Raw genomic sequence first — 22,384 nt, 5'->3', positions numbered from 1 at the left:
ATTAATTGTCAAATTGGAAGTTGCAGGCAGCATCCTTTATCACAACTGCAGTTACCAGGCTTGGCTCTGTGCAGCTGAACAGCTCTCTGCGCATACACCAGCAATTAGTGGTGTACAGTATTTGTACGCTTTAATGTTGCATCAGATAACATTGCCTGCTGACATGCAAGAGTAAAATTGTCACGCAAAAGTAACATCAATGGGTTTGTCACTTCAGCTTGCATTCACACACTTTACACAGACACACATTACACACATATATAAAACAGAAGCCCTGTGACCGACAGATGATCGTACCATGATGTCTTTGTAACGTCCTCTGAGGATGTAAATAGAAAATCAACTCTCAGCTGTATTGTACTGTATCTACTCACACACCTGCTACATAGTCAGACATGCATTAAGAAGACATGCGGTTATTTAACTGAATGATGCTGTGGAATAATCTGTATGTATTGATGCTTCTGTGAATTTTGAAGCTAAACAAGCTTGTTTTAGTAATTAGGAAGAGCGATTGGCAATTAGCTTTATGAAATCATGTCAGCTTATGTGGCTTGTGTCGTTTTAGTTGTTCCACTAAATTTTATGCCCGATTCATTTTTTACTTCTGTGTCTTTCCAGTATGTCCTCGTATTGTGTGCATCTCCCTCCTGCTTGGTCTCAAATGTATATCTTTCGCATTGAGGTGCATGTTGCCTCTTGGGAAATCTGTCTGCTTGCTCACTTCTGCTCTAATCTGCTTGTATAATATGGTTTCTATGTGGAAAAAAAGGAACAATATTATTCCTGTATGACTTTTTGTTTGGGCTTGGGAAAATATATTCATGAAAACGCTGACTTATCTTTAGTGCCTTGATCCCACTTCCATTCACTGCCTGTCAGAACGGGTTTCTGTGTGTATAGCTGCTGCCATAATGTACAATGAGACAACCATTAAATGCCAAAATCCTTGCAGCATGTTCTTTTGTACAAAGTTCCTCTCCACTTCCTTGCTTATATTGGATCTTCAGACTGTTCTTTGATGTCACATAGTTTTTTGGGGGGTGTGCCATCCAAATACCAAGTCTGCATTTTGTCAAAAGTTGTTTTACCTTTTTCAAAAAGAGATTTTAAAATGAAAACATGTCCAGAAAGTCCCATAACATAGAAAAAGAACATCTGGCCATAAGGGGGCAAACTATATAAGCATATAAAAGGAAAATCCAATCAGTTGCTAATGAAACTGATAAACCCCAACAGTTTTGTTGCTATCTAACATGGCATTTCCCATATGTTAAAGTAACTTAACAGCCCCCATTCAAATTTCAGGCTGCCTTCGGTCTCCCACCATTAACTCAGTTTGCCTAGACGTCTGTTACTGAATACACACACACAGGCAGAGAGACACTACGCGGAAATGTGAGCTGTTAAACTGCAAACCTAGCTTTGCCCAGGATAATGGTCTTCTTTCTCCCTCTAATGAGCCCATATTATGGCCTAAAGGGTTAGATCTGTTATTAATACCATTAACAGCTAATGGTCCATTGAGAGAGATTTTCAGAGATAAAACTAACAGAGTACCCTCGTGAATACAAGGGTCTCATCAAGCCAGAGAGGTTATAAAATATAAATTTATTGATAAATAGAGATGACTAATAGACACTTTCACTTATGGAAAATCAGACACACACAAAACACAAAAGCACCACTGAAGCATTTGATCTATTCAATCCACACCAGCACCGATCTGCCTTCAGCATCACTGCCTTCAGAACCAGTCTGTCTCTCAGAAGTACAGAGGAGCTGAAAGGAGAGCATTCAGATAAACTGTCTTCACCAAGCTGACTGACAGCATAAATATTCTTAATGGAAACAGTCAAATGAAGCAATAAACAGTGTTTATAGATTTAGTCGTTTCATTGATCGCTTTGTATTGACAGCAAAGCCAGAAAACAGGTACATAATCAGAGTCTAAACTCTAGTAGTCTGTGTGGATTGGTGCATTTAATAGAAGCAAATATCTATGTACTAGTGTACCTTAAAAAACTGAATATCGTCAGATGCATCTTACCTGTACGAACTGTGCTTTCGTCTGAAAATGCCTCTTTTCAGATTTAAAAGAATTTTGTATTTCATTTGGAAATCGGGGTCCCAGAAACTGGAGGAAGGATTGAGAGGCACAGAATCTAAAGTGTTTGAAGTCCAATGTGAAGTTTCCACAGTCTCTGATGATTTGGGCTGCCATGGCATCTGCTGGTGTTTGTGTTTTTGTCATAGACAGCAGCCCATATTGTGTATTCTGCTAAAAAGACATAACGCCAAAACCATAAACATTGCTAAAAGGCTCAGTGATTCTAATGAGCTCAAATCAGCTACAGCTACCTGTGCTGCCAGCCATCTGTCAAAGCTGCCAAACCCCTGATAAGTTACACTGAAAAATTCTTGTGCGTTGCACAATAGACGTAATTGGGTCTGTATGCTAAAGGCTGACTAATCAGGAAAATGTGTTTTTACAATTTTGTTTTGTTTCTGTTAAGCTTATTTTGTTAAGTCACTATTACTGTTATTATTACTATTATAATGATCATCTCCTTGGCTGGGATAAGCTCAGAATTCACATATACATCCATCTCAAATATTACATAAAATACCAGTATATACCTCTCAGACGAATGTGAGTCTCCAACTTTAAGTTTCACTAAAATTCATTCCAGTAGTAAGGTGCATAATACTGCAGCTTATCTCCTCTTCTCTCCCAAGAGTGGATAAGTCGAGCCTACACCATCTTTCATGAATAATCCCTGCCCTAAAGGGCATATTTCCACCACTGGGAGAGAAAAGAGGCAAATGAGATGAAGATAAGAGACAGTGAGATAAAAAGCATACTGTGACTGTCTTTGACTAACAGTATCAGAATTAGGGATGAGATTGGTTGTACCATGTGAGTGATTACACACTCAGTGTTTTCCAAAATAAGTGGCCAAAAATGGTGCTGCGATCAGTATTTATGTCACTTAAACTTTTTTAAACAGTTGATGTTATGAAATTTCTTACTTTAACATTGCAGTGGCAGTTGTCAAGCAGTCACGATTGTTGTGCGTTTATATTGTGTGCTCTTTGGTCACGGCTGACAGAGAAGATTGTTTTAAAAGTGTGGTATTTTCTTTAAGTAATGAACAAAAAATTAAAATGAATTAAAAGAGGAAAGAAAAAAAGTCAAAGATTATGTACATGCAAACAGTGTAATACCTACAGGGTCAACATTCAATTCAATTCAAATCAATTTATCTATTGCTCATTTACAACAACAGACAAGACTCTACATAACACAGAGAAAAACAGAGAAAACCCCAGCAATTAGATGACACGAAAACCTCCAGCAGAACCAGGCTCAGAGGAAGCAGCCGTCTGCCATGACTGGCTGGGGTTGAGGGTAGGAGGACAGGACCTGGAAGACAGCCAGAGATTAATAATAAGTAATGATTAAAGTCCTGACATTTTATAAATCTAGAGCAGTCCAGCTTTTTTGACTTATACAGCAAACTGGCTGAAGTACTGACCTCGGTTCAAGGTAACATTCACTCCTCAGTCATTATAGAAGGAAACTCGGGCAAGAAGTATAGCATCTCAGAGCTGTCACCAAGGTTATTGTGAGAAGATTTCAGGACTTGACGGGGCGATTGTCACTCAGATTCGCAATGCAAATTGATGTGTGAGAATTGTATTCTATTGCATTTGTGCTTTGTATTAAAAAGCACAAATGCACAGACAAAATGCAGACATAAAGTTAGAAGATCACACAGCCAATTTTGGAATAAAGTATTGTTGGTTTTCTTTCTGCATCGCAATCACACACTCTCTTCTTTTACTTCTTGATTGAACTTGTTGGATTTAACTCTGGGGAACAGACGGGACCTCTGTTTCCATATCTTAAGCTTTTGGCTTTATTTTTTTTATTTGACAGCAAATCCATGTGCTTGTACCCACGCTGTATTTGAGGTTGTGTACGTATGCAGTTTGCAGTATTTAACAAAAATAGTACAAAGCAAGCTCCTGCAGTGCAAACAGAATGAATGTGTATTTGGATTCAGACTCTGGCTTCAGCTCCTTTGAAGACTTTGTTCCCTCAGTCTATTACCTTTGATTGCTACTGTACAAAGGGGAGGGTTATGAATCTTGGAGTGTGTATGCGTGTGTTTGTGTGTGTGTAGGGGTTTGACAAAGGGGAGACAGTGTTGGGAAAGATTACATTACCAGGCGTGAAACAAGAAAAAAAACTGTAATGTGGAACATCAAAGTGACACGCCACAGCGCCTTTGCGATATAGGGTTCCATATTATTAACCTCCAACCCTTGCTCTTGTCATTGTGGCTTGTGACTCATTCGACAGGTCATTGGCTCACAGGCTGATGTCAATATTTCAACGTCCGCATGCATAATTTGACACGTAAATGAGGGGAGCACTTTATTTTGAATGAAGCTGTATGAAAATGTGAGCACAGAAAATGGAAGAGGAGGAGAGACAGTCCAGTTCACAGCAGCTACCCCCTGATGGAGCATAAATGAATAAACTGAGAAATGGGGGAAGGGAAGATAGGATCTTGGAAAAAAAATGTCTCCGTTTTTTTCTTTTTTACCCTCTAAGTTCATCTTAAGGACACATTTTACCAATAAAGGCGTGCTGTCAGGCTATAAAAAATGTATCTGTGATAGGAGTAGTGTCTCTAAAGTTCCCCACTGGGCAAACACTTGATGCTATATGTTTGTCTACAGTAGGGTAGGGCTTTTGTTTATTACACTATTACACTACATCTAGTTGCAAGTAATATTACAACCTAATTAATATTCTAAGCTTATGTGACAAACACAGCCCCACTAGCTGCATTTATTAGAAAGAACAAAAAGTTCCTTCTATTCCAAGGCCAGCTATTTATTGAAGAGTGGGCCAGAGGCTGAGATTCTAAGGAAGTTTCAAAGTTCACATCGATGTTAAATACTTGATGTGGTCTTAAAAGAGCGTTCCCTTTTGTCTTTATATTCCTTCCGATGAAGACAGAAGGTTTGTGCATGTGCCGGCTAAGACTCATTTACTTTTTATAATTCTGTCCAATTGAATTTGGAGGTTTTTTCATTTTTAACTGGAGATGCTGTTTTTGTTTTCTGTCTTCACTTTAACTCTTAAAGACTTTTAACTTTCTTTCACATTTTAATTCTAAGCCTTGTTTTTGCTTTCATACACTATATTGCCAAAAGTATTGCCTAGTCTGCCTTCACACACATATGAACTTGAGTGACATCCAATCCTCAACCTATAGTGTTTAATGTGACGGTAGACCACGCTTTGCACTATAACAGCTTCAACTCTTCCAAGAAGACTTTCCACAAGGTTTAGGAGTGTGTTTATGGGATTTTTTTTACCATTCTTAAGAAGCTTATTATTGGGGTCAGGCAATGATGTTGGATGAAAAGGCCTGGCTCACAGTCTCCACTCTAATTCTTCTCAAGGGTGTTCTATATGGTTGAGGTCAGGACCCTGTGCAGGCTAGTCAAGTTCTTCCACACCAAACTTGCTCATCCATGTCTTTATGGACCTTGCAACAACCCCACACCATAATCCCTATTCACTAAACTTTACACTTGGCACAATGCAGTCAGACAAATACTGTTTCAAACCCAGACTCGTCGATCTGAAGGCCACACTAAGTCTGGAGGTTTGTCCTGGTTGTTTATATGAGATGTTCATAGAAGCAGTCTACCTAGGTGCTTGATTTTATACATCTGTGGCCATGGAAGTGATTATAACACCTGAATTCAATGATTTGGATGGAGGAGTGAATACTTTTGGCAATATAGTGTACTTTTCTCAAACCTACCCCAAAGCTACCCCATCAGGTTCCAAGCTCTTCACATCTATTCCTCTACCAGACCCTTCGAACCCCTGTCCACATCTGCATGGGTATTCTGAAACACATCTTTTCTATGTGTTTTGGCCTTTGGTCCACACATTCATTGCATTTTAGGTGACTAAGAGTTTTTGAAAAGTTCCATCTTGGACAAAGAAAATGAAGATTTTCTCTTGAAATATCGAAGCCAAATTAACTGATCATCTTCATAGTATAATACAAAGCCAACAACACAAAGCAAAGGTGAAAATCAGCACGAAGACAGTGATTCTACTTCAGAAACACGAAGAGGTAGAAAACAGCGGCTGCAGCCTGACTGCTCATCAGTTTTTTAACTGTTGAAATTCAGGGCCTGGCTGCTGGGCTGAGGTAGGCATTTCCTTAGTTTTAACATCACTCTGGGTTCCTGGCCAGCATCCTGTCTGTGCAGATGCTGTGTCAATCAGCAATATTCTTCACTCTCATTGGTAGTTGATACAGTGGCTCGCTTGTTGAGAATGTCACAGAATGTCATTCCCTTTCATGGTTACAGCAAATCACTTCCAGTGTGTATCTAGCTTCATTAAATCATCTGACAACTTCACATCAGAACCTTTTCTCTAGAATGTAACAATGAGATTTCCATTGTGTAGGAGGACCAGGCCTCAAGGGCTGGTGTCCTGCAGTATTTAGATGTGTCTTTGATCCAACAGCTGATTTAAATGGCTAAATCGCCTCCTCAACATGTCTTGACGTTTTCCAGACTGGTAATGAACTAATCATTTGATTCAGGTGTGTTGACCCAGGGTGATATCTAAAACCTGCAGGACACCGGCCCTTGAGGCCTAGAATTCCCCACCCATGTCCTACACCAAAGCAATAAAAGAGAAGGCAAATACATTTCCTGTGTAGTAGCATGACTTTATACTTGGAGGACAGAACAGGTAGATTGTGAATAGGTAGACTTCTAAAAGGACAATTATTGGTGTTATCAAATGTACAGCCTTTTGTTGCTCCCATCCCAATCTTTTTTTAAATGTGTTGCAGCCATTGAATTAAAATTACTTTATCTTTTTCTTATTTCTATATTTTTCAGGGTTCTATTGTAAATACAAACTAGAGTAACCATTGTCATTCTGAAATCATTTTATTTTGTTTTTAATTATATTTTGCAGTCTCCAAACTTTTTTGGAATTAGGTTTATATATTGAATTTTGGTTTAATAAGTAAAATGACTGTGAAACAGTACTGTTGCAGAATTTTCAACACTTTATTTATTTATTGAACAAAGTAACTGCAAGTCTATGAAAAGCCACTAAATGAGTTAAGTTTGCAACAATGAGGTGAACTGAAGCATAATGATTGGTACAACGAGTCCTTTATGAGCCCTAATATACCCTTTTTGCTGATATAGTGGCATTTGGCTGATAGTTAATGTGATTCTGTCACTAATAACACTTTTTCAGGAGCAAGTCTAAAAAATGGCATGTTTCATTTAAGTTATCACTGAAACTGTATGCACTATCAACGACCTTCTGGTGCAAGTGTAAGCCAAATAATTACTTTCTAAATTGCATTTCTGTCTGTTCGTGTCAATTCATGGAGAGAAAACTCTAAAATGCAAGCTCTATGTGGAAAGTTTTGGCAGTACAACAGTTGCTGTCCTTCAGCTACAGCATGCCGGGAATTGTGAGCTGGGCAGACTGTGTGTGCCATTTTTATTAAACATGCACAATTTGTTAACTCTCACCAGAGGTTAAGTCTAGTTCTTAATCAGTCTTCCTATATCAGCAGAACACATTACCTCTCTGCTGACTCTGTACAGTGCAGTGCATCAGCCACTTCTCTTTTTACAAATTCTGTCAGAAGAAAATCACAAATCTTTGAGCTGCCTCTTCTAATCCTTGTCCAGTTTCTTGTGGTAGCCCTTCTGATAGCTACCGATCAGTAGTTCAAGCTTTGGCCCAGGAATTTTGTTTTGCTGTGCTGGTGCCGCCAGAAATTACCACCACACTTTCCCCTTTTCCTGCTGATGCAGAGTTAGTGGCCACTCTAGAATCACCTCCACCCATTCTAGATTGGGCACCAGCACCGTATTAGTGTTTGATGGAGCTCTTTTAAACAATATTGATTAAAAACGACAAAATTATAATGTTACTATGCATTTTTAAGTCAAAATTGAAATAGTTAAAAGTGAATTACGAATTATATTGCAATTGTTATTGCTTTTGTAAGTGTTATTGGCTCATGCACATACAAGTTGAGAACAAGTCCTTAATGACTGTATGAATTAATTGGGTTGCAGCAATAATTCATACCATTCGTCACACACACAAAATATATGTCATGGATCCTAACTGCAAATGATCAGTTCTTTGACGTAAGAGTCTATTAATGAACTTCCCCAAGTTTGCAAGTTTGGCAGGAAATCCATGTGTTCACACTATTTTAGTTACCAAACGGTTTTATTACTAAGAAGTAGCTCATTAAGAAAATAGCTTTTCTGGGCTTGACTATACAACAGCTTCACTCCCACTCCCCTTCTATTTAAAAACTCTCTTTATTTGTCACAAGTGATCACATTGTCTGCAATGACTTCTGCATGCATCCAAGTGAAAAAAAAGGTTCTAAATTAAAAGATGAGCTGAAGGTAAACTTTCCACTGATACTAAATATAACACATATATAATACATGCCCTGTGGTTCAAATTGATACTAAAGCAGGAAGAGCGCATCTATTTAACCCTCCTGCTGCCTCCCCAACCTTTTTTTCCTCTTTCCTTCCATCTTCAATTAGGTATCCCACTATCTGTCTCTCCATCTTTTCGCTTCACTGGGCCTGCCATTCTATTAATCTTGCTAACAGATTGCCTCTATTAATTAGTCTACATCCCCCATCTTGCATGTAATATTCAGAGGTAATTGAGATATTAGGAAGATAAGGATATTTCTGCAGTCACAATCGTTTTTAATTAGCCTAAAGATTAAAAGATAGACTCGTTTCCGCTTGGCTGACGTCCAGGCTGGCAGTGCAAGGTCTTTTCCTGTCACAAATTTATAGGAGGTTGCAAATTCTGCTGCAAATTTAATGTGTCAGTTTCCAAGATATATCTGTTCCATCATGCCTCACAGGACACTTCACGTTGTGGAGGTAATAATGCATCTAGGCCTCCAGACAAAACAAGTTTACAGCTTGTCATCTGTGGCATTTCAGATTGAATATTGTGCCTCTCAAGCATGTATAACTTACTGAACACAAGTAAAGACGATAGTAAATTCTGTTACTGTAAATCAAATGCAGTGCCTTTTCATTTTAACGTGCATTATGTGGGTCTCACTACAGCTTCAATTAGATAATGAAAGAAATGTCCATACAGCGTGTCTGCAGTTAATTGGAAGGTCCAGGGTGCACTAAACAGACAAGATGAACAGACAGGAGTAATTACCACTAACTGTGTGTGTGTGTGTGTGTGTGTGTGTGTGTGTGTGTGTGTGTGTGTGTGTGTGTGTGTGTGTGTGTGTGTGTGTGGAGCGTTGTGCAAACACATTGGATAAATGGAATTAAACACTAGGTGTGAAACAAAGAATACCAATTCATTTTCCCTGCTGACACGTGGAGTACATTTTGTCTGATCTCATCACAAATGTTGTAATTCTCAAGATACACAAAAGGCCCTATTCTTTCAAAATTACCAGAGCTGACCTCGGCAGGATCCTTGTACTTCGTAGCTGTGAAAGACTTTGCCTCTGCAAGCCCTCCGACCTGCCACTTCCTTTACGAAAGGACCTCAGACGGTTTTAATGGCTTTGGTTTGTTCACTATTCCCTACAGACCAGTTACTCACTCTTAACATGTCAGAGCGGTGCCTATAGGGCGCACATAATGAAGAGAATAGAAAATTGAACATAAGACCCCAGAGCAGATCATTAAGCTGTTTCTATTATTGTACTCTGTATATAAGCAAAGCACTGTACTAGGCTCCGAGCCATCACTCCCAGTAGGATCCTCATGTTTCTATGGTTTAAGTGGTTCCCAGTGCTCACCAGGTATAAACACACCTTTTCTCACAGGGAAATGTTACTGGAAACAGGTTCACAGAGATGTTAAACCCTCTCTCTGCCTTACAACATTAGTACTTTCCTTCCAATGTTCAAAACTTCCTGGGAGTTTCAGTTGCTTACAGCATTTCCATTACATACACTACTGCTTATTATGGTTGGCACAGCTGAAATTTTTTACCTGGTTCATTTTTACAAGAACACCTCCACAAGTTGCACTTTCTAAATGGCACACAGCAGACTAAGATAAATATAGTAAAATCTAAGTTTAGCAGTCTAAGATAGCGCGTTAATTTCGCTCATGTCTGTGGCAAAGGCAGTAGAAACACAAGCACGAGAATAAAAAGAAAGCATGGTTCCAAATATCTATCGTAAACCAGTCATTAGAAGCCAAGCTTAATGATTATTACCCTATTATTAAGTACCATAAGTGTTATGTACTTAGGTTGGGTGTCTAATTAAAAGGTAGCAAAACTGTGTACTGTAAGGAATTTTACTGAACCATGCAAACTCTCACTGAGGTTGGTTCACAATATGATCGGGATATTAATAAATAAAAACTTCACCCAGAGTAAAAATTCTGCCCAAATGATTTGGGGTAAATTAATGTGCACATTTTAAGAATACATCTATGATGTCACAAGCTCATTAATGTCTAAAATAAAGTCGTGACTCATTTGTACTTTCCCTGTTTACATTTGTGCAAAGAAGCAGACATTTGTGCTTCATTATTTCTGAAGTCATCACATTCTCATTTGTCTGGCCTGTAATGCTAATAAAAATAAAAGCAAAAGGTAGTCAAAAAGTTTTTTTCTTGTTTTTTTTTTTGTGGTTTTTGTGGTTTTTGTTTTTTGCATAAATGTCTACTAACTATATGCAAACAAATCCATACTATGGTGTTTAATTTCTAAAGAAAACAGTGCAGAGTTATAGTTATTGTAATAAAACTAATAACAGCAAACACATATGATATCAGAAAATGAACAACAACACTGTATTTTTATGGTCTGTTATATATGGTTATATTTTGTCTCTAAAATACTGTAAGTAATTTTAAGAGTCCTTTAAAATGCTCCCAGTAAATTCTGACATTACATGGAAAACATGAATGAGCTTAACAACCTTAAACGCTGAGATAACTGCGATAGCTGAGCCAGCATGGTGAGGCTTGGATTTAAAAATGTAAATCTTCTGATCCACATTTGAAAGAAACACTTACATTACTGGTTTTATTACCAGGTTTGATTTATTCAATTAAAATAAAATATACCTCAAATTAGGAATTTGTTAAGATTAGGGCGAAAGTAAATCACTTTAGTAAATCACATTCTTGTTTTTGAGTATTTGCACTTTTGATATTTAAAACAGTCAGGAACCAATTCTGTTTTTTCTGCTGTGTCTGTCATCAATAAAACCATATCTAAGTAAGCTTCTGCTCTCAACATCATGTTAGAGCTTACTGAATAATTTTTTAAAAGTTTATTACTAAGTAAAATGCAGAAAACTCGAGCAAGAGCCTCAGGCCATTGTTTCCAAGTCTAGAGCCAAAATCCATGAGAAGACGTTCTGACAGAGAGGATCAACATATTTTAGGCTGCACTGTCATAATGAATCTGTCATTCTGAAGGAAAAACGATTTCTAAATTGAGATATTTGCATGCTCATGCATCTCAAACACACAGTAAGGTTCACTGACATTTTATTCCGTCCTGCATTTTAATCATATTCATATTTGCATATGTTTGGGTGTGTGTGTGTGTGTGTGTGTGTGTGTTTTTGTAGTCTCAGATGAAGATGAAGTCTGCGGGCGTTGTGGATGGAGGCTTGTTCACAGAGAGCTATTGTAACATCTGCAATGCCCAGCTCATCTCCGAGTCCCAGCGCACCGCTCACTATGAGGTGAGTCCATCTCCTCTGCTCAGTTTCTGAGGTATTTTCTCATATTATTCCAGAATAAACATGTGTTCAACATCTGAAGAAGACACAAAGGTTCTTATGCATAAAGCAAGCCAAAATGTTGCAACATTTACTGCATTTTCAGGCAGATTCCTGCGTGGTACATTTTGCAAATGCCTTATTTGTACCAATTTCTGCTTGTGGCGTTCAAAATAGTGCTCATCCATTAAACATAGTGTTAATGCAGCACTGTAATGTTAGTTACTTGCACAACAACAAATGTGCACACACAGTTTTTATTTTAATGTAGTATAGCTTTCAGCAGACTCTCTCAGAGTAATTTATTGGATGGCCATTCAGCCCTTGCATTATTTAACTAGAATCTAAATGTGTGCGTTTGTGCATGTGAATGTGTGCTTGCGTGAGTGTACTGCATTAAAGTCGTACTTAATTACAAGATACAATTGGGATTAACAAGCAGACTAATGAGGGTGAGGCCCTTATCTAGGCAGATAAAAGCAAGGGCGATGATGGTGTGTACGGTAGGTTTCTGCACCTACAGTACGTCATTCACTTGTCAGTAATCTATTTCTGTCCCTCCCGAGCCTGACAAAAACACACAGCCTTGAGTAGAGCAGATGAATAGGCAAGCTGAGTCATTGCATTTCATCAGTTCCAAAAGGTCTCTGTAGAGGTTAGCAGATCAAGGAGACAAGGAAACAAATCATTTGCAAGCAGGAATATTTTGAATGTTATATTCTAATCAGATAGCGGGCAAAGATGGGCAAATTTACTAGGAGCACATTTTAAAAACAAAAATAATTTCTCATTTCCGACCAAAGGAAAAAAAAATGTCAGAAGCCCCACAGTTGTTCTTCAAACATCCCTAAATGTCTCACTTAACCAATTCATGCATCCTCTTTTGAGTTGAGATCATTTATATGTATTAAATTGTTGAACTTCAGGTAGTTGCTTCCACTTGGACTAATTAAAATGGACTTAACTAATGAACAAAATCCAGGTCAATATCAGGCTGTCTTTAGCCTATTAGGGGTGTTGCTGTTGGTCAATAGGACCATTAAATGCATTATGTTCCAGCGCTTTATCGAAGGTTAAAACCAAAGGCTGAACAAACCCAGGTGTGTGACCTGTCTGTCAACTATAAGCCCAGCATGTGCCCCTTTGTTTCAGTCACAGTCAGTGGTTCTGTCTGCTGCATCAATAAGTGAATTCCTCACCTTCTTGAGCGTCTATCTTGAGATGCTCATTTCCTTCAGCCCTTCCTTTAATTTATAGCAACTCTATCTTGACACACGTAACACGTCTGTTCTCCGTCTTCACCCTCTGCTGCAATGCCAAAATGTCAAAGTGCCCTCCACTCTTGTACAGGTACTTCTACTTTATCTTCCCAGGGCCTGTCAGTTCAACAACATAAACATAGCGATTAACACATGACCAGATGACCAGGTCTGGTCTCAGACTAGAAATGTCCGTTTCACTTGGTAAGAATCTGGCACGTCAATCAGTATTGACCTGCCTTTACTTAAGTTGCCAGTGTTTGAGTGCTTTAGGTTTTAGCACCTTATATGAAAGGTTTTAAAATTGCTTTGTGTGTTAGGGCATTGAGGGCCATTGCACTAGCTCTTCTTTTATCTTCAGTTTCATTTCTCACACACTTAAGCATTTGATTGTAAAGGTTATAACAAAGATATATTTAAGCACTTCATTAAGTCCCTTTAAGTAAGCCTCCTTTTCTCAGTTCCCCTTCCACTTTTTTTCACAGTGCAGTGTCTTTTGCATGTCTGCCTACTTTTTTTGACCACATGCTCCTCCATCATCACCGCCAGCCATCATGGTCTTTTTCTTGGTTTCATTCTTTTTCATAGCCTTTTCCCCCTCTGCTTTGTGTGTGGCAGAGGGGAAATTTCCATCAGCTGCCACTGACACTGACAAGTATATCCTTTTTATTGGATTTGAATAGAGACAACTCTAGCATTATCTTGGCACGTTTTTATTCTTCCGTAGCATAAGACAGTGTATGTGTGATGGCTTTATTCACTGTTTGATGAGACACTTCTCTAATTGTGAGCCAATCAATACTGCTTTCCATTTTGAGATGTCCTACATGTGATTCAAAACACTTTTCAAAGATTCAAAGATTCAAGATTCTTTTGCTTATACATATACAGTGTTGGGCAATTTACTTTGAAAAAGTAATTAATTATAGTTACTAGTTACTTCTTCAAAAAAGTAACTGAGTTAGTAACTGAGTTACAAGATTCTAAAAGTAATTAATTACTTGAAAAGTAACTATTATGTTACTTTTAAAAAAATGTTTAACCCTCTGGGCTCCAGGGTATAATTGGCCATTTTTAACTACTTTTGATTTTCCCTCCACATTTTCCCTCTAAAAACTATTTACTTTGCCTTGTTTGGTATCATTCTTTTCAGCAAAACCTCACCTTTCTGAATTTATAGTTATGTTTTCATTTTGACATACTGCATTAACACAATTGATCTGAAATCAGACAAAAAACATAAAATCCGAGTAGAAAAAGTTATATTTTTTAACAATCACAAACATGTTTATTGAATCGTATTTCATAACTTTAAATGCAAATATAAATTTTACGATTTTAAATTCATGTGCACAAGTTTTGCAAACAACAAAGTTATTTGCAGCTATTTACCTTTTACCCTCTTTTTTTTATAACCATTTCAAACTATTTATATAACAATCAGGTGTTCTGCATTCAATATGTACGTACTCACTCTCTCTCTTTCTGCTGTCGTTCTCTCTCTCTGTCTCTCTCCCTCTCTTTCGCCATCACTCATAAAACTTCCACCTCTTCCTGAACAACCAAATGTCATGTTGCCATATCATTTTTTGATTGGTCGACATGGTGCATTTTTCCACCAACACGAAACTAAGTTTTTTTGTTTTGTTTTTTTTATTTTTTGCTCATAAGCAGAGAGTGCTTGCTACCGCTGTCCTTAGATGTTAGACGAGACGAAACTGTTGAGGAAAAAATGCCGCATATATATTGTTTATCATCTACATCATGGTTTTACGGGGCCTATCAACACAATTTAAAAAACTGGTATATATCACCTTGTTGCCTTGTCATCTTGAAGTGGTCATGTGATTGGCTTACCGCGGCTACTTTAATCTTCCTCAGTCAAACAGCAGCACTCATGTGATTGGTTTGCCCCCTTAGCTCCAGGTGTTGTGCCAAAAAGTGATCATGATTACCGTCCGCGGGAGCGCGCGCAGCTGCTTAAAGCTGTAGCGCCCAGATTACTTACGTAGACAGCTACTTCCGTGCAACTGATATAAGATGCGGTAAGCTGAACGCAGCTTCAACTGTCTGTTTGTTGAAAAAAAGTAACGCGACCGCACCACATTTTCTTGTTAGTAACGGTAACGGCGTTGTAACGATAGGAATCGTAATTAGTTAGATTACTCGTTACTGAAAAAAGTAACGCCGTTAGTAACGCCGTTACTTGTAACGCCGTTACTTGTAACGCCGTAATTCCCATCACTACACACATATAACTGTGCCATGCCTAACATTGCAAGTTCAACCATGGAATGGCCAAAGCATCTCTGTCATATCAGGACATGAATATAAGACCTAGGAATGTCCTTTGCTGTCTGGCACTGGCACAGTTAGTTGCAGAATGGGCCTCCATCAATCAGGCTTGTTCAGGCACATCACAAGTGTTCTCAGCCCAGATTAGGATCTGTAGAGTTTGGAGGCTGGACCAACATCTGGGGCTTATCATCTTCCATAAACCATTCCAATTAGTTTTTCCAGAGAGGTAGGAAGGTTTTTAAGTGTTCTGGTGGCACAGTGATTCTCTGCAACTATGTTTACTTTAGTGGTTTCAATCTTGGGGCTGATTTCTGCCCATGTCACTCCTGGCCATATCACAGCTCTAAATGCCTTTGTGGGAGACATTTTTATGTAGCTGTCTCCAGCCCTGTCTATCTCCTCCAACTTGATTTTACACTCAGAGAAACAGGGGAAGACAACACAGAGAGACATGGATAGTCCATTAGAGAAGGGCGAGCACGGAGGGTTAGTGCAGGGTCACCATGGTGACATGAGGTCCTGCTTTTAGCCCATATCCCAAAGCCATCAACTACATGACCATTTATACACCTATGAACACAAGACACACACAGGCACTGACAAAATGCATCAACAGTAGTCTGACAAGTGAAGAGACGTGAGTTTGTGGTCGGGTTCTTCTCCTCAGGGCCAAGAATCCAATCAAAGCACTGGAGCATCAACTACAATGCCTTGTCATTTACTTTCATATCATATGGATATGATGTCATATAGATCAAAAGCATTTGACAAATATTTTTACTTTGATCTAATCACATTATTCTCTCATTAATCCAAAAATTCCACATTTTTGACGCATTTCATTATCACCGTCTTTACTTGTGTGCCTGCACTTGGTTGAACAATCTGTGTTTGCTGCATATGGAGTAGTAAAGGTGTAATCTTTCTGATTGTGTCAACACTGAAAAAATAATGGCAGCCCTAGAATTTATAGATGATATACGTTATATAGGAGGAAGGAATGAAAGCCAGAGCATGGCAGTAAAATTATGTGTATGGAGGAAGATAGCAGTGTCAACCAAGATAGCATTGTCAAAACACATACACACTCTGTAATCTTTACCCTGCAGTGTTTCGGGGGATTTTCATTGTCCCGCATTAAAGTGACAGTTAGCAGCTTCAAGGACGGCTCGCTGTCCTTTCATGTAAATACCACTCTCGCTTATTATAGCTTATATTGGTTATACCCTTAAGTACAGTAATAAATGCAGACAAAGAAACACAGCTTAGGTGTAGCGAGAATAACATATTAGTAACCAGAACAGAATAGTCAAGCGCAGCAGTAAAATCTACAGTCAATTAAGAGGTGAGTCTCAGATAATGATGGGGAGCGTGTGTGCTGCATATTCCTGCAAATATCCACAGCAAAAGCCTTGAAATGAAAGGTTTCTTTCAACTGAAATGGCTTTTACTGTCATTTGAAATGGTTACATGACAAGCATATTTAGAATTATAACCTCCTCGTGGCTGAACATTGGTTAAAATGTCGTACGTATCATGTAATAATTCGTTTTTCTAGGGTTGTTAAATACCTGTTTACAGTTTCTTTGCTCTTGTTGTGTTTATTCATGTTTATGCTAGTGAAGCTTTGACAGCAAGAGTGCAGTACGTAGCTTGATTGATTACTGTCCTTGTGTTAGCACAGTTGGATTTGTGTAAACTAATTCACTGCTTATTGAAATAAATACAAGTAAATAAAATAAAAAAGTAAAAGAACCTTTGATGAATAGTGTTTTAGGAGAGAATGATTGCCTCCTACAGTATTTTATATTCAGGTTAACACAATAAAGTAAGAAGAGCAAATTGAATTGTTTTGGAGTGCGCCTTGTTTAGAGCAGAACAGAAGGAAATACAAGAAAAATGAACGCTGCAAGCAGCAGTGATCATGTCCTTGCACCATGGTGCATGTTGGGGTTAATACAATACAGATGGACATAGGCATTTCAAGATGGTATGTTTGAAGCATGGATTTCGGAGTGCCCCTTGTGTAGCGCTGGAACCCAGTCACGATGTGTTTCATCCATTTCATTGGCTGGTTTGCCGCAATAATGCCAAATAATTAGCAACTCTATAAATAGAAGATAGTTCTGCAAAATCACTCATTAGGATGCTTGTTCTAATTTGCTATGACCTCAGAGTGCATCGAAAATAAAACTAATAGGCTATAAAGAGTGATATGAACATATTTAGAACTTACCTGAATGAAAATGTCTGGAGCACCAACAGATATTTGGAGATAGAAGAGAACTGGATATCAGTTCGTCTCACAGCTGCTATCCAGACTAGACACCTTCTTTTGGTAACATCCGATACATGAGCTGCCTCATGTTGCTTCCAGGTGGGGAAAGAATGAAAAGATAAACCGTTTTCAAGCTTATTATCTTACCAGTCATACGATCTAACATTGCAACCGACCGCACAGCAAGTGCGAACGCGGGATGTCAACAAACATCTAGATGCTAACTCCTCACAGCGCTTCGTTACATTTATTACCCTGACGGTGCTCGCTGCACTACATAGATAAATGGAAAATGCTTTGCCCGTTTTGTGGCGTTAGCTTCAGCCTCTTCACTCCTTTTTGTGCATCCCGCGTTTAGCTGCTGCTTCTTCTTCAACAAATTTTGGGGGTGGCCAGTACTGGCCACCCACTTAGTAATGCCCCTGGTCAGGCCAACTGTTGGTCAACATGGCCACAACCCTAACTCCATAGGTCAGGTGGATGACATATAAATAAAATTTGCACCACTTAGAGTTTGTAGGATCATGTTGCTGTATATCATGTGTTGAATAAACAATGCAAATCTTTACTACATGGTGTCTGTTGCACAAGATTGATTTACCTTTGCCCTGAGAGACTATGACGGTGACTCAGTATCAACATTTTGATATCTCCAGACCTGGTCTCTAGACACTGTTAATTTCCTTGTGCTTATGCTTGACATTTACCGTGTCCACAAAACAGAAAAGCTTAGTATCGCCAAGAAGTTTTTAATTACATCTGAGGTTACCAGGTTTCATGAATTTTCCCACCCACTGACCCACTTTTCTTTTCTTTTTTTATATCCATCATTAGGGTCTGAAAGTTCTTCTGAACACATTTGTCATGCAAATCGTGTAATGGACATGTCGGCCTACAGTGTCCATTTCATGCTTTGCCTCTCCAAAACATGAAATGTACACACATGCAGAAGTTGCAGTAAGATGCGGTAACAGCAGAGAGAGAGATTTTATTTCAAGCCAAGATGAAAATAATCACGAAAAAGCATTTAAGCAGACATTATTAACACATTTACATGTAAATATATATTAGCTGTCTAGCTTAACCGTGTCTGGTGATTAAGGGCCCTGGAATGTACTTCATACGTATTTTCCCTCACTATCGCCCTCTGCTGGTCATGCAACTTCTGCATGTGTCAATTTTATGTTTTCAAGAGGCAAAGCGTGAAATGGACACAGTGGACTGGCTTGTCTAGTACACATGATACTGGGTTGCAATTGAGGTGGATATGGATAGCCTGTCAAAAGGAGTATATGAAAGTATAAAGCTTGTCATTTCATGTTGCCACACGGTGGAGTTATACCTATCGCTGAATATTAGCATGTGATTTCTCCTCTCCGATATAAAAGTCTTTCCTCACTTCCAACATTTAGCACTTCACAGTGTTCAATGTGTGCAGATCAAGCAAAGAGTCTTCAGTCGTCTACCACTAACACACTTCTCCACATCTTAGTCAGGGATCCACAAAGCTAAGGCAGGGCCAGTCCATTAGTCACCTGGCCAGGAGCAAAATGTTTACTAGCATCATCAGCTGAAAGAAAGCTAAAAGCTTGCAGGGAGTTGCTAAGATAGAGTGACAGTCATTGATTTTTTTCCACTTGGCACAGTTGATTAAAAAAAAAAACCTCACTTCCTAGTTGACCCTCTGTTTCTCTCTTTCTCTCTCTGCCAGAGCAAGAAACATGCCAACAAGGTACGTCTGTTCTACATGCTTCATCCTGAAGATGGAGGACCACCTTCCAAAAGACTGAGGCCAGATAATCCAGTATGCTTCCACTCACTGTTTGCATGTGTCCGTGTGTGTGTGTGTGTATCTACCTCTGTGCAAATATATAAAATATAAACCTAAAATGTATATTATCACGCCAAACTTTTTACATGTATGTAAAAATGTATTAAATATTTACTGATGAACTAAATAAGTTGAAAGAATTTTCTGCATTGCAGTTAAATGGAAACTCTAGTATGAATAAAGGCATTTATTTTGAATGCCCTTTATCACATGTGTATGACAAATACCTAAGTTTTTGATTAGCTTTAGTCTAATCCTTTGCTAGGCTCGTCCACTTTCATCCTTAACCATTGTGTCCAAGCGCTCATGGGAATGTTTGATCTCTTGTATGCAGTTGTGGGCTATAATTCTCCCAAGAGAGGTTATGCCTGCTTCTGGTCACATTTAGTGAAGGCAGACAGCGCCAAGCAGCTCTGTATCTGACTATTGCAGGCCATAGCAAAGGAGGTCAGTGCATTACCAATGTTTGTGTGTCTGTCCGTGTGCATGTGCAGTCGGAAAGCCATTGTGTCCCTGTTTCTAGAGCCCCATTCTGTAACTGTGGTAAATGCTGAGATGGCATTTGTACCCTACATTGAATTGTTGGGCTTCAAACATTAAGTATAACTGCTATTTTGGTAATGATTAATTTGTGTGTGTGTGTGTGTGTGTGTGTGTGTGTGTGTGTGTGTGTGTGTGTGTGTGTGTGTGTGTGTGTGTGTGTGTGTGTGTAATTGACTATTGTGTAAAGGAAGATTTACAATATTACATTGTGTGTCCCAATTATCTTGCTCGTCCCATGTGGCATAAAATATACACTCACACACTAAAATCACATGCCGTGCACACTGTGAGGACACAGCTGGTGGAAAAATAAAGGTTTTAAAACTAACTGATAAATCTAGCAATTCCAGAGAGAGAGAGAGAGAGAGAGAGGGAGAGGTGAAGAGGGTGAAAGTCTCTAAAGTTTTCAGAAAATAAATCCAGCGAGACCAAAACGTAAAAACAGACCTGGATTAACAGTTTCAAGCCCTAGAGCTTGAGCAAACAAGTGGTGGTGTTTAAACTATGCTTCTCGACAGACTTACGTTATTTGGTCCATGGACTGGTTTGTTCCCCCACTGTTTACCTTCACATGAGCCATGATCATTTTACACCATTTCCTTTATCCTTCTATGCAGAGTCTTTCTTTTCCCAATGATTGCATACGTTTAAATTTTAAGAAGCATTATTTTAGATCAAACATAGATCAGTAGATCAATCCAAAACTATGAGATTTCAAATACACTCTTTAGGATCTGTTATCTAAACTGTCAGAAGGTTGAAGAAGTTTATAGGCAAAACATAAAACAAAAAAAAAGGCCAGCTCCTGTTTATTTTTTTTATAAATATTGCCTACTTTCTACACACGTGTCAGAAATAGCTGTGTGACAATATTTTGAAAAGGAAAGTGAAATTAAGAAAAACTAACTATGATTTGGTTTGTAATGAAAGATGAAAGACCGAGCAGCGACAGCGACTGAGCAGCGACTCCGTGGCAACCACCGGTCTCTAGGGAATGGCAAGTGGTTGCTAGAGATTGCTGACTGTTGTTTAGTAAAATCGGTTGCACAAAGCTTGCTGCGCACACAAAAAAACCTCCCTGTGATTGCTTTTGTTACTTGCCGATTTGCATTAGTAGACTCCAGCTTGTCTGCAAATACTTGCCAAATACTGGTGCACTAGTGAAACGGAAAAGTAGAAAGCAAACTGGAACCACAAGGAGGTTTTGGGTGCAGCTCCAAATACTTCTTTGTGATCAATTTTACCTAGAGGCTGTCAATTTGACTCACAAACCAGTCAGGGATAGTACATTTTCCCCTAGTGGCCTGTGGTTTCAAGAGGGTCATTAGTTAGTCTCTAGGACTGTGTGACCTCGGCCTCACTCAACCAATGGAACCATAGTTCACAACAAAAGTTGTAAAAAGGTAACGCATAACACTGCAGACACTCATAATATAATATGGGTACACACACACACACACACACACACACACAAACACACACACACACACACATACTGTGGATGTATTCACACCTGAGTCTCCATCTGTCTCTCTAAAAACCAAATAAGACATGACTCAGCCCACTGTGGATTTCACCTCATATTGGACACTAAACACACATAAATAGGCTGTGTGCACAAAGACACACACATCCCACATCTGCTATACTGTAACCTACTGTGAGTGCCACAGCTAGCACTTTGTTCATAACCTTTCATGCAGAGATGTGACATTGATTATTTGACAAGGCGGGAAAACTGATGTAAGATGAGCAGAGATTAATTTCATTTCCCGAGGTGAAACTGTCAGCATTCAATTCGGAATAAACTTTTCTTCTTTCATCTCTTTCATCTTTCTTTCTCCCAGGGGAAGCGTTGCACGTCTTTTCTCTAGACTTCATCCCAATGTTTTTTCCCTCCTGTTTTGTGCTGATTGACATGGTGCAGTCCAATGGGAACTGCAGAAAATGCTTCCCCCCCCCTTTTTTTTTTTTTTGCAGAGTGATTGAAATGTCAGTGTAAAATGCCATGCTTTAAGGTTTTTGTGCATGTGTGTACAGGTGAAAGTTTTTGTCACAGAACAAACAGAGAAAGTAGGTCGTCAAGGTGCTCTCAGATGAAAGAGGAGACATGATCCATTTTTCTGCCCTATTCTCCACCCTGTTCTCTCTCTCCATCTGTGCAGTTTTTCACTTGTGCAAAGGGCAAGACAGAAGAAAAAAACGTTTTTTTCTTCACCTTTTATTCTCCTCTACTGCTGTATTTTCACTGTGACTACTTCTAATTTACACTTTCAGAGCATCCTCGAGCTCTAAATGAGAGCTCTGTTTCCCTGAGCTG

General features: G+C 38.9%; 1 protein-coding gene across 2 annotated transcripts in view; it reads left to right on the top strand.

Moving 5' to 3' along the window:
* zgc:171482 (zinc finger protein) overlaps positions 1 to 22,384 on the top strand; it is a 60,898-nt gene that overhangs the window by 5,089 nt on the left and 33,425 nt on the right. The window contains exons 2-3 of one of the 2 annotated variants that reach the window (XM_006783893.3): positions 11,703 to 11,819; positions 19,402 to 19,494. In XM_006783893.3, the coding sequence (XP_006783956.1) occupies positions 11,709 to 11,819; positions 19,402 to 19,494 (204 nt within the window). In that variant the 5' untranslated portion in view covers positions 11,703 to 11,708. The remainder of the gene's footprint in view (positions 1 to 11,702; positions 11,820 to 19,401; positions 19,495 to 22,384) is intronic. The other variant, XM_006783894.3, reaches the window with a different exon arrangement.

This window comes from Neolamprologus brichardi, chromosome 13 (assembly GCF_056152115.1).
Source record: "Neolamprologus brichardi isolate AB-2024 chromosome 13, ASM5615211v1, whole genome shotgun sequence".
Classification (NCBI taxonomy): domain Eukaryota; kingdom Metazoa; phylum Chordata; class Actinopteri; order Cichliformes; family Cichlidae; genus Neolamprologus; species Neolamprologus brichardi.
This window is presented reverse-complemented; position numbering and strand designations above follow the sequence as displayed.